General features: G+C 47.7%; 1 protein-coding gene across 2 annotated transcripts in view; it reads left to right on the forward strand.

Moving 5' to 3' along the window:
- The first annotated feature begins 41 nt into the window (after positions 1–41).
- Adamtsl3 (ADAMTS like 3) overlaps positions 42–16,534 on the forward strand; it is a 276,853-nt gene continuing 260,360 nt past the window's right edge. The window contains exons 1-2 of one of the 2 annotated variants that reach the window (XM_060367463.1): positions 42–217; positions 1,436–1,549. In XM_060367463.1, coding sequence (XP_060223446.1) covers positions 215–217; positions 1,436–1,549 — 117 coding nt within the window. In that variant the 5' untranslated portion in view covers positions 42–214. The remainder of the gene's footprint in view (positions 218–1,435; positions 1,550–16,534) is intronic. The other variant, XM_060367462.1, reaches the window with a different exon arrangement.

Genomic DNA, 16,534 nt, shown 5'->3' on the forward strand with positions numbered 1-16,534 from the left:
GGGGCGGCCGCGTCCCAGCCCCATTTAACTGCGGCGGCGGCACGGGCTGGAGGCCGGCGTCGGGGACCGTCGGGCTCCCGCGCTCCGCACCAGGTGTCCCGTCCGCCTCCATCCTTCAGCGCGCAGCCCCGCGGCACCGAACCGCGCGGCGGCGGCTGCTGCGGCGGGCGCCGGGGTTGGGTGCGAGAACGTCCGGGGCCAGGTCTCTCCGAGGATGGTGAGTCTGGGCAACGCCACTGGCACGTAGGGGTCCTGCGCTGCTCGCCGGCTTTTTACAAGCGGGTGGCACGGCCCTGAGGGGGCTTAGATAGCCCGGGGGCAGGACGGGCGAGCACGCCGCCGGGTCCAGGAGGGTTGGGCAGATCCCCCGCCCCCGGTCCTCTGCGAGCGAGGAGCACTCTCCCTCTCCATGCGATCGCGGCTCGGAGGGCCTGGAAGGTCCGGAGGAGGGCTGGCTCTCGGGGCTCGCGCGCCCGGGGCGCAGAGGAGCGGGGCGAGCCGCGCGCAGGGGGAAGGAGCGCGGGGGTGGCGGGCTCCGAGGGTGTGAGCCAGCGGCGGGGGGCGCGCGGTCCTGGGGGCCGGCCCCGGCCGCCTCCCTTTCGGCCCGGAGTCGCCGCCTCGCCTCGGGTCGGAAACAGCAGCACATTTGCGGATCGCATTAAGCCAGGCCTTAATGCTTTCTCCAGATGGAGAGAAGCCACCGACCCGCCCCCGGACACCGACACCGCCAAGGCGCCCGCGAGGCGAAGCGGGAGTTGAGTGTGACCTCGGCTTTTCCAGTCTCCGCTCAAACCCAGTTCCCCGCAAACTGACAGGAATAAGCTTGGGGCGGGGGTGGGGGTCTCCGTCGCCCTCCCGGGCTCAGTTCCCCCTCACCTTGACGAGACTGAGCTTTGAAGGACTGCGCCTCTCTCGGAGGCCGGGGCGCTCGGTTGTCTGGTAAGAAACGCCTCGAACCTATCCGATCTGTGTTCCAGTCCTAGAGCCTCCGTTTTGCTGTGTGACCTTAGGCAGGTTCCTTCCGTCTCTGGTCTAGTTTAGTTGGCTTTAGACTCATTTTTGCCTCAAGCAGCCGAAGCTGGCAGGTGCCCTGGCTCTTGGCTGTGGGCTGGCTCCCGGGGACAAACGCCAGAAGCCACACCCTAGTGCTGACAAACGGGCTGGGAGGTGGCTGGCTCAGGGGCGTTTCGACTTCTGGGGCAGCGATGGAGGTAGGAGTTTTGCCCCCTCCCGGGCTTGGTGGACTCATCCTGAAGGGAGCCCCGCGTTGCCTCCATCCCGCAGCAGGCAACCCCATTCTGGGCCGACACAGAGGTTTCCAAGACACTGCCTGGGCGTCAGGGTCCCTGCCGCTCGGCTGGTTTCTTAGCTCACAGTCTGCCTCTGGAGCCAGAGCCGGTTGGAAAACTAGGCGGTTTCTTTTTCTTTTTTGTAGGCTGTGAGGGAGACTCCTATATTGGACCCTATGGCCTTCTGGACGGGATCCTGGTGGCTGCTGACACGGACGCTCCTTACGCTGTCTGGTCTCCTGCAGGTAATAGAGCTGGAGGTGAGAGTCTTTTTGCATAGGAACATTACTCTAGCCCAGGTAAGCTGGTGTAGGACCCGTGCTAACGCTGCTCCAGGGACTCTTACGCAGATGCTGCTGTGGCTGGCTTCTCCGTAAGTCAAAGGCCTGGATCTCCAGGGGGGAGTTAACACCACCGTGGACCGGTGTAGCCCTGGTGACTTGGGGCTTGGGTGGATCCTACCTATTCTGACCAGAGTGGCTGTCTGCCTGAGCCCAGGAGAGGTTAGAGGCCAGGAGGAGTCCGGTTCCTACACTAGCTTAGCCACTAAATAAGTGTTCTGGGCTCACATGTTAACACATCTTACTATCCTGCAGTCCTCTCTCTAGACCAGTGCTTCTCAACCTTCTTAACACTCCAACTCAAGGGGGAGAAGAGACAACAGGGAGTGACAGAGAGGGTGACGAGGTGGAAACTAGATTTCCTTCCACTAAGAACAGTCTCTGCTTGACACCAGCTTGTCATTGCTAAGCGGGAACTCAAGCCCAGGATTGCTGGGTCTACTTATGTTTCAAGATAGCTGCGGTATCCAGATTTCTTCTCCAGCCCTCTGCTTCATAACAAAGTGAAATCAAGACAAATATGTTTGCAGCCGGATTCAGCCAAGAAGTGTGTGGGCCCTGACCTAAAAATGCAGGGAACACTTCGGCTAATGCCGTGTCCTGAGGGTGGCTGCTAATCCCGTGCAAGGTCTTATGTGACTTAGAACAAGACAACGCTTCCCTGAGGGTTTCACTTTCTGGCTGAGGTCTGTGCGCCCTCATGGTCTTAGCAGACAGCCTAGTACTTAAAGGCTTAAGTTTGTTAAACAAGCATGCAGGCCTGGATGAAAATCTATACTCCCGGTAAATGAAACAGGGGCCCTTGCCTCTTGCGGTATTCTCTTGGATTTACTGCCTCTAAGCCTTTTTCAGTACCCCATCAATTCTGTGGCTCAAACACAACTGATTAGTGAGGGACATCATCCCCTTCATCCCGGTTTACAGTGCTCCTCTGTAATCATATTTTAATGGAAATATTTTGTTAGAACAAAGGCTAAGAGGATGGAGGTTACAAGCTCAGAGGTGGAGAGCTCTTGCAGCTCTTGCAGAGAATTGAGTTCAGTTCCCTGCGCCAGGGTAACAGCCATCTCCCGAGGATCTGACACCCTCTTCTGGCTTCCACAGGAAACTACAGTCATGTGCACACACCCAACCCATAGAAGCATACAGAAATACACATACTTTAAAATAAAATAAGTCTTTACAAAAGTTATGGTTTGGGGGAGCATGCTTTAGGGTTCTTCTGGACAGCATGGTGTGTTGTTTTTGTTAATGCAAGATGGTTTACTACTTTTCCATCTCATCAAGGGATATGAAATAGGATACAAGGGATGTTCCTTCCTGGTCAGATGGGGCTGAACCTCCAAGGGAGAGTATTTCCCTTTGCTCTCTACCCTCTCTGCCACCTCTGTGTGCTTTCAGTCTGCTGCCCGAAGGGTGTATTGGCCCAGCTTGAATCACTCAGTGGCCTCTTTGGAGTTTTCCATATCTGTGTGCCTGTGGTGGCGCTGTTTCCATGCCTCACGGTAGCGCACATAGAAGGGTGCTACAGAAGATAGGATTCATGGGTGCAGCCTCAGTCATCCAGGCCACCCGCTGATGGATAGAGCCACCCGCTGCTCTGTCTATGACTGGGTCACACATCTGTGCATCACGTCTATTTCTGCACTTGCAGAGAAGGACTTCCAACAGTGCCCACCTCGCAGAGTTGTTTGCACGAGGCGATGCACCGCGAAGTGGAAAACAGTGAAAGAAAGCAAGAATGTGGGTAATTAATATTAACTGTATTGCCGGGCTTATTCAAGGTTCCAGGATAGCTGTGTGCCTGCATATTCTACTATGGAGCTGTAGGGGGCGCCCAAGAGACATGAGCGGAGGCCGGCAGTCGCAAACTACTCGAGGTGTAGGGGCTATCTTCTCAAGGGAGGGTCTTGCAGAAGTGGACAGGGCTGTCTCTGGTATTTCCCCCGGGAGCACTTGAGCCCTGTATGAAGTTTTCCATCAGTGTTATGATTTTAAGGTTGGGATGGGGCTTAAGGTGTCCCTCAGTCTCTCTCCCCTTGTCTCCCAAGTGTGCTGCAAGGCAGTTGGTAGAAGACTAACGGATGTGAGAGTCTGAGCTTTAAGAAGTATGCGGTATTCCAGCTAATTGATGAAAATGAGATTCTCCTTATTAAATCATGGAATACAGAGACTCTTACAGTTGCTGGTTGCGAGTTATTGTTACAGACACAGGGTTTGACCTGGTGAAGCTGAAGGCTCCTCCCACTCAGGCAGTAGGAAAGGCCTCCCTTCTTGCCAACTGGTCCCTGGAAGCTTGCTGTTGCTTTGGCTCTTCCCTTGGAGTCTTATTTTCCTACTGAAGACAACAGTTGCTCTTCCACCCCTCTGAGCTTCTACTGTTTTGATTATTGTGATATTGAAGGGGCCACGGGGTCTAACTAAAGCGTAGGCACCTCTGGGAAGTGTGGAGGCCCGAATAACGACTCCCAAACATGTCTACACCCTAGTTCCCAGAAGCCAGTGATTCTCCGTGCAAGTAAGGATGTTGAGCTTGGGGAGGTTTTCCCAGAGCTTCTCATAAGTGGAACTTGGTGAGGGAGAGGCAGAGGAAGTAGAAGACGTCGCCATGGAAACTGAAAGAGTAATGTAGCCAGGAACTAAGAGATGCTGGAAACTTCTAGAAGATGGGAGAGACAAAGAGTGGATTCTCCCATAGAGTCTTCAGAAGTATTACTGGCCCCAGTGAACCTGGAGTTTAGTTCACAAAACTCATTTCAGATTTCTAATTAATACAATTATATATATTTATATATGTTTATGAATATATGTATACATATATATGTTTTGTTCTCTCTCTTTCTCTCCCCTGTTGCAGTAAATAAAAAAAAAGTGTTGGGCTATATAATATTTATTATTATTTGCCCAACCTCCAACACCCCCTTCTCTGTGTAGATGCTGTGTGTGCGTGTGTGTGTGTGTGTGTGTGTGTGTGTGTGTGTGTGCCAGATTTTGACATTGGATATCTTCCACTATCACTCTTCTTTTGAGACAGTCTTTTACTGAACTCAGAGACGTCTGACTGGTCAACTGGGTGACCAGTGATTTCCCAGGATCCACACGTCTGCACTTCCTCCACAGCATCAGGGTCACAGACATGGACCGTGGCATCTGCGTGACTATTCACCGTGTGTAGGGAACACCTCATGCAGCTCACATCCTTGCTCACTGTTTGGCCATTTCTCTGGAGTCATTCTTTCTTCGTGGACTGTGCTTCACTAGACACTTGATTTTCTTCGTGGCTTTCCTCCTCTCCCTTCTGCTTTGGTCCCAGTAGTTTCCCCACTACTCCACATTTCATGTCATGAATGCACTTTCTGTGTAAACTTGTCCCTGTGATGATTTCGATGGAACCTGAGCAGAAAACCTACACTCATCCTGTACGCAAATTTTACACTTCCCACAGCCCCCCCTTACCACATTCCAGGAATGGGGTTATAAGAACATACTGCTATGACCCAGTTTTTCATGGGTGCTAAGGATCTGAAGGCAGATCCTCATGATTGCACAGGAGCTGAGCAGTATCCTCAGCCCTAGATATTCAGATTTGTATTCATATTCCTATCTTATCTCTATTGTCTTGGTTCACCATCAACTAGCCATTGAATACCCTGGATATTCAAATGTCTCCCCTGTTGTCTTTGCCCTGTACCCACTTAGTCATGAGTTGCCAGCTCAGAAATGCCTCTTGACTCTGTTTTCTCTGCTGGGTTTCCACAGACACCATGCATTTGAAGAGTAGAAACACGGCAAGCAAGGGTTAGGAGGCAAAGATGGATGGCTGCGGTTTGTGGCGAATGTGAGGAGGAGCCTGAAGAGCATCCTAAGAACTAAGCACAGAGTCTTTGCAGCCTGGACCAGGTGGCAGGAAGCGCTATCAGGACTATTGTGCTTCTGGGGACTCATGGGAACAGATGCCCTTAGGAGGTTCCAGGCACTAGTGCCACCTGGTAATGCTGAGTCCTGCATTGCAGAAGCAGTGGGAGGCTAATTGCCAACAAGATGCAAATGAAGGCAGGGATCCTTTAGAACCACCTTGATGGGGACAGAACTTGGTGAGGGATTAAGAGGAATAGAGAAAAATAGAAAAACTGAAGACTCTTTCAGGTTTTGTGTTAGGATTAGGGCAAGGAGTGCATAGTTTCACCTTGATCTTGGAAAATGTTTGGTTCACTTTGAAGGACTAGGTTGGAGGGGCTGATGGGAATGAAGAAGTCAGTACAGAAGTGTGATGGGGATCAGAGACAGCTGAGGCCCCGAAAGAGGATTGTGCATTGTCTTCGGGAGGAAAATGGAACGACAAGAAAATTTTCTCCACAAACTGCGCTTCATCATATCTGAGCTGTACATAGTATGCTTCTGAGAGAAGGCAAAGATTAAAGATACAAGGGGAAGAAAACCACAATTACATGTAGTTCTTTCATAACAGGGGCAAAATGAGCGGTGTTCTTCCACTGTGTCACTAACGGTCTGGAAGCACAAGCCTAGCATCACGGAGACCACATTTCAGGGTTTACGATTGTGATCACTCTCAGTTTATTTTTACAAAGATGCTAATTTCCATAAATAGCATGGAAGCATAAAGCGATTTCCTCTCCAAGTATTTTATGCAATTACTTCCTGGAATTTGTCAGTGCTGAACAGCTCCAGCCAATGTATGCTATAAATTATTGTGGCCAAATTCACAGAAACCCATTTGTTCTCAAAGCATTCATTTAGACACTTAATAGAATTTTCCTCTGAAAGTACTTTTAAATTCAGGAAGACTAGCTATTGTACTAATGAAAGCAAATTACAAAATTAGTCAAGTCCTCTCTTTTGAACGTATCTTTGTGTGTTTCTGAGTTAAAACAAAGCAAAGCAAAGCAAAACCAAACCAAAACAACCCACAGTGGCAGAACTCGGGATAGAAGTGTGAGAAGCCCAGGAGAGGACAAAGGTTAAGCTAAACATGATCATTCTGAATTCTGCCAACTTCTCAGGAGTGCCCGTACATACTGCTGACCTTGGTTAGCATGAATGTTTATTTAAAGAAGTGATAATAGGCTGGGGAGATGGCTTAGTCGGCAAATTGTTTGCTCTACACAGCAAGCACGAAGACCTGAAAGCAACCTTCAGAACCCACATAAAAACGTCAGGCATGATGGCATAGGCCCGCAATCCCAGCTTTGGGGTGGGGGAGACAAGCAGAACTCTGGGGCTTGCTGGCCAGCTTAGACTGTTTGGCCATTCCTAGGCCAGTGAGAAACCTTTTTATTCAAAAGAATAATGTAAGCAATGCCTGAGTAACTATATTCCAGGTTGACCTCTGGCTTTCACATGCATGAACACATATGTGCACACACACATACACCACACAGGCTGCCACAGAAGGACACTGCTGGAAGCTAGAATGGGTGAGAGAAACAGGGTGGGATGGGAGAGTTGTCATAAGGTCTTTACTGATGCAAATGAGGGAGAAATGTGGACGTGGAGAAAAGAGATCAGTTTCAAAGAGGAAAGGCGTGTGCTGGCTCACGGCGTCGGAGGTCAACTGGCTCCATTGCTTTGGGCCTGAGGTGAAGCAGATGTCCATGGTGGTGAGAATGTGTGGCAGAGGAAGCTGCTCATCTCTGGTGACCAGGAAACCGGGTGGGACGGGATAAACAAGATCCTTGCTTTCAGGACACGTCCCTGTCCCCGTCGGCCTACTTCCTGCAGTTAGGCCCCACCAGCCAAAGAGGCACTAACGCCCAGTAACGGCAGCAGATTACAAATCCATCGCTATATTAACCCACTCTCGCCCTCAGAGACCCCCACGATCCCATCACTTTCAGAATGTCCCACCTCGGCGACCCAGGGTTCAGCACGTGATCCTTAGGGGATATTTCATACCAAACCACAATGCTGTTCTTTGACAATGTTTTTGTTTTGTTTCTATTTTGAAACGTCTGTGCAAGTGGATTTTGTTAATAATTCTCCTTTCTTTTCTTCCTCCCCCTCCTTCCCCTCCTCCTCTTCTTTCTCCTCTTCTGCTTCCTCCTCCTCCTTTCCGTCCTTCTAATGGGGCATCTCTTCAGGTATCACTCCTCTTTGGACAGGGAGGCTAACCAGAGAATGTTCTGTTCTTGGTGATGATGGTACGCACCTGGGGCTGTCAGGCTTTAACAAATGCCGCTTCTGCTGATGTCACTGTAACTAGAGGGAAAGGCGGGACTAGGGGAGTGTCCTCACCTGCTATCCTAGTTTTCTTTCTGTTCCTGTGATAAAACATTGACAAAAGGCAACTCGTGTGTGAAAGTGTGTATTCATCTTACGCTTTCAGGTAACGGCAGTTCATCACTGAGAAAGATCAGGGCGAGAACCTGGAGGCCAGAACGGAAACCATAGACCACTGAGAAACACTCTTTACTGGCTGGCTCCGCTATATTTCTTATACAGCTCCACCCTTCCCGCCCCCCAGCAGGGATGGTCCCTCCCAACAGCAGGCCGGGTCCTTCTACCTCAACTAGCAATCGAGAAACTGGCTTACAGATATGGCCACAGGCCGATCGGATATAGACAATTCCTCCTCTGAGGTTCCCTCTTTCCAATGTGTCAAACTACACCTTCCTGGGCTCCAAGCTAGTCACACGATCAAGGTCAATTCAGCACGCTCCCCTGTGACATGCTGAGTGTATGGGGAAAAAAGAGAGGAATTACATAATAGACTATTTCTGATGACAGTCTAATATCGTTATTGGGGCTGATATTTTCACTGAGCTCCAGAGAGCATTGTTTTTTGTTTGTTTTGTTTTGTGCTCTTTTTGAGACAGGGGTTCTCTCTGTATAGCCCTGGCTGTCCTGGAACTTGCTCTGTAGACCAGGCTGGCCTCCATCTCACAGAGATCTGCCTGCCTCTGCCTCCTGAGCCTGCCACCACTGCCTGGCTAGGGAACATCATTTAATCATTGCATTTTCCAGACTTTCAGAAATTAACACTGCCATGTTTGGAAAAAGTAGACTAAAGTATAGGCAGGGCTCACTTTGTGATCTACATTAGCTTTATTTCCTAGACACGTTTCCATTCAAGACAGGTAGGAGCTGTGATTCTTTCTCCTGCTTCACATGTGACCCCACTGTTCGTCTCAAACAAATGTGCCATTTACTTAGATTTTTTCATTATCACCAGTGGGAGGCAATGACTAAATAAATAACTCTTCATATTACTTAAAAGGTTTCAGAAAAAAAAAAACCTACCATTTTATGAGTAATTTACCCTGATACTTACTATTCTTTTCCATTCTATCTCATTCTAGTCCAAATGATTTCATGAAAAAGTTGTTGATTATGACCTAACCAGTTAATCTCATGGCCCGCCTTTGGGCTCTACGCACATTGTTCTCATTAACTGACCCCGTTCTCTGTTTACACATGTGTGTGTTGTAGCCAGCAGTTGGTAAGGAGTTCTAGGACAACTCCTGGTTTTGACAGGCCGCTGCTTAGCTGTACAAGAATCACCTGTTGCCAGCAATGGACGCGTGAAGCCAGAATTCCCAGCATGCTCGCTCATCATGTTCTTCAGAGCTGTTTAGATAATCGCATCTTGGTGTTGTTGTTGTTTTAAACTTGAAATCATATTCATGGGTTTTCTAATCTTTCTTGTGTTCCTGGCATCAGCTGTGCTTGGGTATGGGGCATTGTGCGTTTAATGTCCAGCTGGATTTGGTGTGGAAATATTTTATTGAAAAGTGCTGCTCGTGAATCCATAAGAGATGGTAGTTCACAGTGCATTTTCCAGGTTTTACTAACCTCATAAAACTAGCAGGGGCACACTTTCCATCGTTTTTCTTCTTTTCTTAGCTTGAGAAGCAGACAAACAAGCAGTTCCCCGAAAGTTTGAAAGAACTTGCCAACGAAGCAAAAGGGGCACAGACTATTCTGGAGAAGTGTCTCTCTGCCATTTGGATTATTATGTTTTACTCTGTGTGTGCATGTGTGCCCCTTGTGTGCACAGGCAGGTGCTCGCAGAGGCCAGATGACAGGGTCAGATTTCCCGGAACTGGAGTTGTGAGCCTCTCATTGTGGGCGCTCATGGGGAGGAGCCGCACGCTCTCAACCACCGAGCCGTCTCTCCAGCCCAACAACTGCTTTTCCCATAGTTATTCATTTACTCAGGACTTCTTATGCCTCACAGATCATGCTGAACAATTTTTGTGTCTTAGAGACTTTCATTGACCAGAAATTAAACACCTGACAGGATAGAGCAAAGGAGAGCATTTCCTAATAGTTTCCAAACAACTAAGTTATCTTGCTATGGATTTCTGATTTGTTTCCTCTTCTGAGAATACGGCCCTGATGTTTTAATTTTTGGAATTAGAATGTAAAAGGCTTAATCTCATTTGTACCCTGAAGGTATTTGGAAATTTAACATTTTTATAAATTATTGTATTTGACAACTAGTTACACTCCTCTGAATCAGAGGAGATAGTTCTCTCCACACTGTTTCTTCATGGTGTCCTTCCTTCCTTCCTTCCTTCCTTCCTTCCTTCCTTCCTTCCTTCCTTCCTTCCTTCCTCCCTCTGGGTTCTCTCACACTGAGCTCTTAGGGTCTCAGCTCCGTCATTTGCTGGCCTGGACGTTTTTATAGATAACGACAGCACCGCTTAAAGGGACAGCAGGCCTGTTAGGTGAGACCGAATTCCACTTCTCCTTTGGCTGATCTTGTTTCTGGGTTGCTCTAGTTGTCGTCCCAGCATTTCCGGCAATTGACTATTCGGCATCTTTATTCCCAAGAATCTCTCTCCATTACCAGTTTATTAGTAGCCCCAGAGAGGCCTGCTATCATGCCTTACAGCTGCTGGTCTCAGCTCTATCACCCTCAGATCTTTACCGGATCTGCTGCTGTGCTCAAAGAAAGAGGAGGACTCTGCTGTTTTGCATGTATATACGTGTGTGTGTGTGTGTGTGTGTGTGTGTACTCTGTGCATGTAGTTGGGGTCATGAGTTACAGTGAATGTTAGAGGACAACTTCCTACACAGCCTTTGCCTTCTACTTGGCTTGTGGCAGAGTCTGTTTATCGTCCTCTGTTTTCTGTAGGCGAGCTGGCCTGAAAGCCCCTGGAAATTTCCTCTTCTCCACCTCCTACCTTGCTGTAGGTGCTCTGAATTACAGACATGTATGTACATTCTTTTTAAGATTTATTTATTGTTTATTGAGTGTTCTGCCATACACACCAGAAGAGGACACCAGATCTCATTCTAGATGGTTGTGAGCCACCATGTGGCTGCTGGGAATTGAACTCAGGACCTTTGGAAGAACAGCCGGTGTTCTTAACCTCTGAGCCATCTCTCCAGCCAATTACAGACATGTGCTAATTCTCCTAGGTTTGCACGAGTTCCAGAGTTCACACTTAGGCCCTCAAGCCTGTGTGGCAACTGCTTTACCCGCTACATACCCATCTTCTCTGCTTCTAGGGTGGGAAGTTCACAGAGGAGTAACTGTGTAATACAGTGGGTCTTCTGAACATGTAATTGATGAAAGAGAGACCAATACATGCTAGGGTTCAAAAACACTATACTAACGACAGGGGGGTTGGGTGGCTAAAAGTTTGAACCTTGTTGGCTCGGGTGGTTCTAGAAGACAGGATTCCGGCTGGCTTGGAAAATAACACCGTCGGGATGTTATTGCTGGTGTGAGGGCAGAGCCTGCACATTCCTCCTTTCTTCCCGCAAGAATGTCTTTCTTTGTGAGGTCAACAGATGACCCACTCAGTCGCTCGGCCCAAAAACTGGAGAAGGTGGTAGAAAAAGAAAACCAGCCTGGGTGTGATTGGCATGGACTGTCCTGGCGGGAAAATTGCCTATTTGTTGGCCACCGTTTGCTCATATTGAGAAAGACTGGGGCTTATGGGAACAGCAGAGTAAATTCAATACCCTGTAGACAGTCAGACCAAATTCTTTCCAGAGTGAGCACTTCACAAAAAGAAGGCAGAGCATCCTTCCCACGGGGCCCTGGTTAGGGGCTCAAGTGTGAGTAACCTCCCTTCAGCCACGGCTCCACCATGGAGCCGACCCTTCCAGACCCCACTGTGAATGTGGGGGTCGGCACGGTGGCCTCACTTCTTAAACCGGGCTCTGTGGCCTTTGCCTCTGGTGGCAGCCTAGTGGCTTTGGAATGACCCTGGAGTCCTCCTCTCCATTCCCGGGAGGCCCAGCATGTGGCAGGCATCACCATTCACAACTCTGGAGGTGGAGCATTTGTGCTGAATGTTCTATAAACACTTTCTGGGATGCATTAGCGGCTTTTAGCAGCAGGGCCAGGAAAGCATTTCCTTGCCCTGAGCAGGGAAGGGAAGCATGGAGTGGTTGGTGGCCACACTCTAGCACACTTGGTTCAGCCCCATTTGTGAGAGGGGCTGTTCTCCTTGCTGTTTCCTTCCCTCTGGCCAGAGATTGCTTATGTCTGACGGGTCCTTACCAATGAACTTAGAACCAAGGCGCTTCAAAGAGTACTGAACACTTTCACAAAGTGGACAGGGAATCCAAGCTAACTGCAGGATGAATTCACCCTTGTTCTTGTAGTTCTACTGATAAACAGTGAATAGAACTCAGGCCCACCTGTAGCATAGGCAGAGCAATATGGAAAATGTACTCAGCCAACCATGAGTTTTCCCCCGGTACAGCACTGCGAGTCCCTGGAGTGGAACAGGCCAGGGAGGTGGCCCCGTTGGCCTCATTACTGGGTTTTTTCTGTGCTGTCAGATGATTCTCCGTGATATCCATCCCAGGACTCACAGAGTATGTTGAGTAACCCTTGGCTCCCAAGAAGCTCCCTTAGCCAGCACCAGAGTGATGTCCTGGATAGCTTCGATGGGGTTTTTCCACTCCAGGAATAATCAAGGGAGCCTTGTCCTTCAAAAGACACATGGCACACAGGGCATAGGCACACACACACACACACACACACACACACAAGTGTCATGTGGAAGTACTCTCTGTGCTCAGAACTCTGTTTTGTTGTAAAAGGCTCGGATTAGCACGTAATTTTGAAGCTCAATTAGCAAATGCATTGACTGACAATCTCTTATTTAAAACGTGTGCCTCATGGAAGAGCTAGTGAGAGAATGAAAATCCAAGCTACAGGCCATGAGCACACACTTAGCACATCCTATAACAGGGACTCCTAGCACACCGAGAAAGCTAAAATTCCTTTGTGCACCCCATGATCAAGGAGATCGCAGAGAAGAATCCATGACTTTTAAAACTGAAAACACAGCAAGACTCCATGGCACTCAGTCCTGCCCTCCACTGCTTGGCACACACACACACACACACACAAGAATTCCTTCCTGATTTTGGAGGAACTATTCTCCACAACACTCATGTTTTCTCTTCGCTACCAAGTTCATGCTGTCTTCTATGCATGAAGTCATACCTTTAGAAATGGCTGTCAAATGTGCTATTAGCTTACAAGGTACACGTTTTTAGTGTGTTGCTTTTATTCTGCCGTTATTATTTCGAAGTGAGTTTCTTATAGATAATATATAGCTGGATCATTAAAAACCTGCCAGGTTCTATGCATTTCCTGTATTTTGGCTATGTTAAGAGTAATTATTGGTATCTTAGGGCTGTAGTTTGCCTTTTTATTGTTTATGTGATTTTTATTTCTGCTGCTTCTTGTTCCATGTTCCTCTTTCCTTCCTGTGAATCTTTAGAGTACTTCCCAGACTTCCATGCTGACTCATCTATAGGGATCTTTCTGTCTCTGCCTGCCTGTCTTGATCTGTTTTTATCACAGTCTACTGATGCCAACATGTTACCCCTTGAAGTGAAATGTGTAAAACTTATCTCCATTTAGATTTTTAACCCTCTCCCCATCTTAAATATGCTGAACACCATATCACACGATTCAGTTTTCATTTTAAACATAGAGCATTTATAAAGAACTTCATTAGAAGGCTATTCTATTACCCACACATACCCCCCTTTTTTTTGTCCACTGTGCCAGTTTTCCTTCCTTTCTGGAGTTTGAAGCCCTCTTTGGTTGCAATTTCCTTCCTCCTCCCAACTTCTGTCCCTCCCTCCCCTTTCCTTACTTTCTTCCTTCCTTTTTTTCCCTTTCTTTTTCTTTCCTTTAATTTTCTTTCCTTTTTATTTTACTTATTTTGTCTTTCCTTGATGGTAAGTTCCTTGAACAATTCTTTGTCTTTGTTTGTTTGAGAATGGCCTGATAATGGAAGGGCTTTGTGCTGAATAGAAACTATGTGCTGGGTGAGTGATCTTTCTTAGTCTTTAGATCTCATGTTTGTCAACTGTCTTTCTGTGTTTCTTTTGTTTTAGACATTCCCCCCCACACACAACTGGAACCATCCCAGCACTTAGTTCTTCAGTCCCTCTTCTCACTCTTGAACTGCTCCTCTTTTCTCTTTGTACTTTGATGACCGGCAAGCTCCATCTTTTGTTATTGTCCTGGAGGTCCCTCATGTCCCATTAACTTTATTGTCAGTTTGTTTTCTATTATTTAGATTAGATAATTTATGTTTCTTAGTGTTTGTTTATCTGCCAACTCATTGTGACAAAAATAAAATCAATCTAGAAGGGCCTTTTTAAACAATTAAGGTACTGTATTTTCAATTTTATATTTTCTATTTAGTTCATTATGTCTTCCCTTTTCTTCCTGGTATTCTTTATTTTCCTCATTTGTTTCAAGAGCAGTTTTAATTGTCATGGTGGTTGGTTTAAAGTTTTTGTCAGATATTTGAATTCTTAGTCATTTCAGTACTGACACCTGTTGATTAGCTTTTTTTTTTCATTTATATTAGGAATTTCCTTGTTTGTCCTACAGCAAGGGATTCTTTAACCATGCTCTCTATATTTTAGGAATTATGTTCTGAGACTCTGGTTCCTGCTTGATTTAATTTAAAGATATGTTCTATTTAAAGCCATCAGATCTGTTTAGATTTAGTACCTGCTATGCTCTATTTCGGCAGCCAGGGACTCTGCCTAGATTTAATGTACAGGCTTTTGCTGCACTTGTGGGTCACGATTATAAAGGCAGTTTAATTTGCAGATCTTGCACAGTACTTTTATAGTCAGCCTCCTCCTTGTGCAGTGGTATTCCGTACTGCAGTTCACTCCAAAACTTTTGGAACTGTTCATTCTCTAGTTCCATTGGTGGGCTGGGTGAGGCTCTGTCTAAAGATTTCTTTCTGCATCGTCCTCCTAAGCTCTGCCTTCTCCAAATTCTACTTGGAAAGGAAAGGTGCACCAACCACTGCTAGGCAGGGGTCAAGACACACCACTGAGTCTCTACCAGGCAGATACTATGCCAGGAATTCTGCCCTAGACTGTCTCCTCTTTCTCACTCTGAGAACTAAATCCAGGCTTTCTGCTCTCCGCTGGTGCTGCTGGTGGTGATGGAGAGGTGATAGACATGGTTTCACTCTGGTCAGCTGGTTATTGGCCTAAGAGATTTCTGTCTTGCTGGGCTAGCTCCGTGGGCTCCTGAGCTAGAGAGAGCAGTCTTACCCATGTCTCCCCTCCGCTCTTATGTTTGGTGACGTTTCTGAATGGCACTAAGCTCAGAATGTACGGAGTGTAGAAGCCTTTAATACCAGAATATCTGAGGAAGAGGTAGGCTGATCTCTCTGAGTTCAAGACCAACCGGAACTACATAGTGAGATCCTATCTCACAAAAAAAAAAAAAAAAAAACCCAACCTAAAACCAAAAGAAACCAGAAAACAAACAAACAAACAAACAAACAAACAAACAGAGAACAAAATTAAAAACAACTACCATAAAAAGGAAAGGCAAATCTATCAAAACACTTTTTTTTTTTTTGTCAAGATCTTGAGGTATCTATTCAGTCTGCCCTCTTTTTTCTACCCTTCAGAAAGCCTTTCTGCGATTGCTAGCTACGTTGCGCTGTGCTGTGCTGTGCTGTGCCCAGAGTTGTCCTTAGGCGGAAGGGACATGAGTGCTCAGCGATTGTGTCCGTTACCCAACATTGATTTTCCATCCCTTTGAGATGGATGACTGGACTCTGGCTTTGATCTGCACGCTTGGGGTGTTTGAGTGGACGTGACAGACTTTGCCCTGGACAACGCGGGGCAGCGGTGTGTTCAGCCGCCGAGTTGTCCCGCCTGCCCCTTCCTTCCACACATCTTCCGTTTTTCCTGCCTCTCTCGCTTGCCATCCCACCACGCCTTCCTCTCCCTTTTTGCTCCCTCTCGCTGCTACATGTCAGCTCTCTCAGAGCAGCCCGCCAACCCTGGCACTAAATACTTCGCAGACACCCTCACCACCCCCTCTGCCCCTGGGGAGTGCATTCCAGTATCTGGTGGATGCCTAAAGCTGTGGGTGAGGGCACACTCGATGCATGCTGAGTTCCCTCACCCTTGTGCAGCGCGTGCACGCCTATGATAAAGTTCAACTCACAGAGTGCATTCTTGGGAAGCAACAGTGATCAGTGATGAAGTAGAATGATTGTAGCAAGATACGGTTATCAAAGTTACGTGGGTTTGGTTTTGCCTCTCACAATATTGGTTTGTGTGATGATCTGAGTTGATACAAAGCCCACACGGATGACATGAGGTCAGTGACACAGGCCTGGGCTCCTAGGGGAAGGGTCACTTACTTATGAGAGAGCGCTGTCCCCACAGTCATTCATCTGATAGCTGAGGTGATGCAGAAGGACTAATGGGCAGCTCGTGAATACTGGGCATGGACTCTGGGCAGTTCGGTGAGCCTCATTTGGGGTAGCAGAAAGTTTGGGACAGTGTGAGAGTTTGTCACCCTTCTCAGAATGACACAGTGTTTAAACTCAGAGGCTGTTTACTTCCGGAACTTTGCTTTTAACGTCTGCAGTCTGAACGTGACCAGCGGTAACTGAAGCCTCAGATGTG

This window comes from Meriones unguiculatus, chromosome 14, assembly GCF_030254825.1.
Source record: "Meriones unguiculatus strain TT.TT164.6M chromosome 14, Bangor_MerUng_6.1, whole genome shotgun sequence".
In the NCBI taxonomy this organism is placed as follows: Eukaryota; Metazoa; Chordata; class Mammalia; order Rodentia; family Muridae; genus Meriones; species Meriones unguiculatus.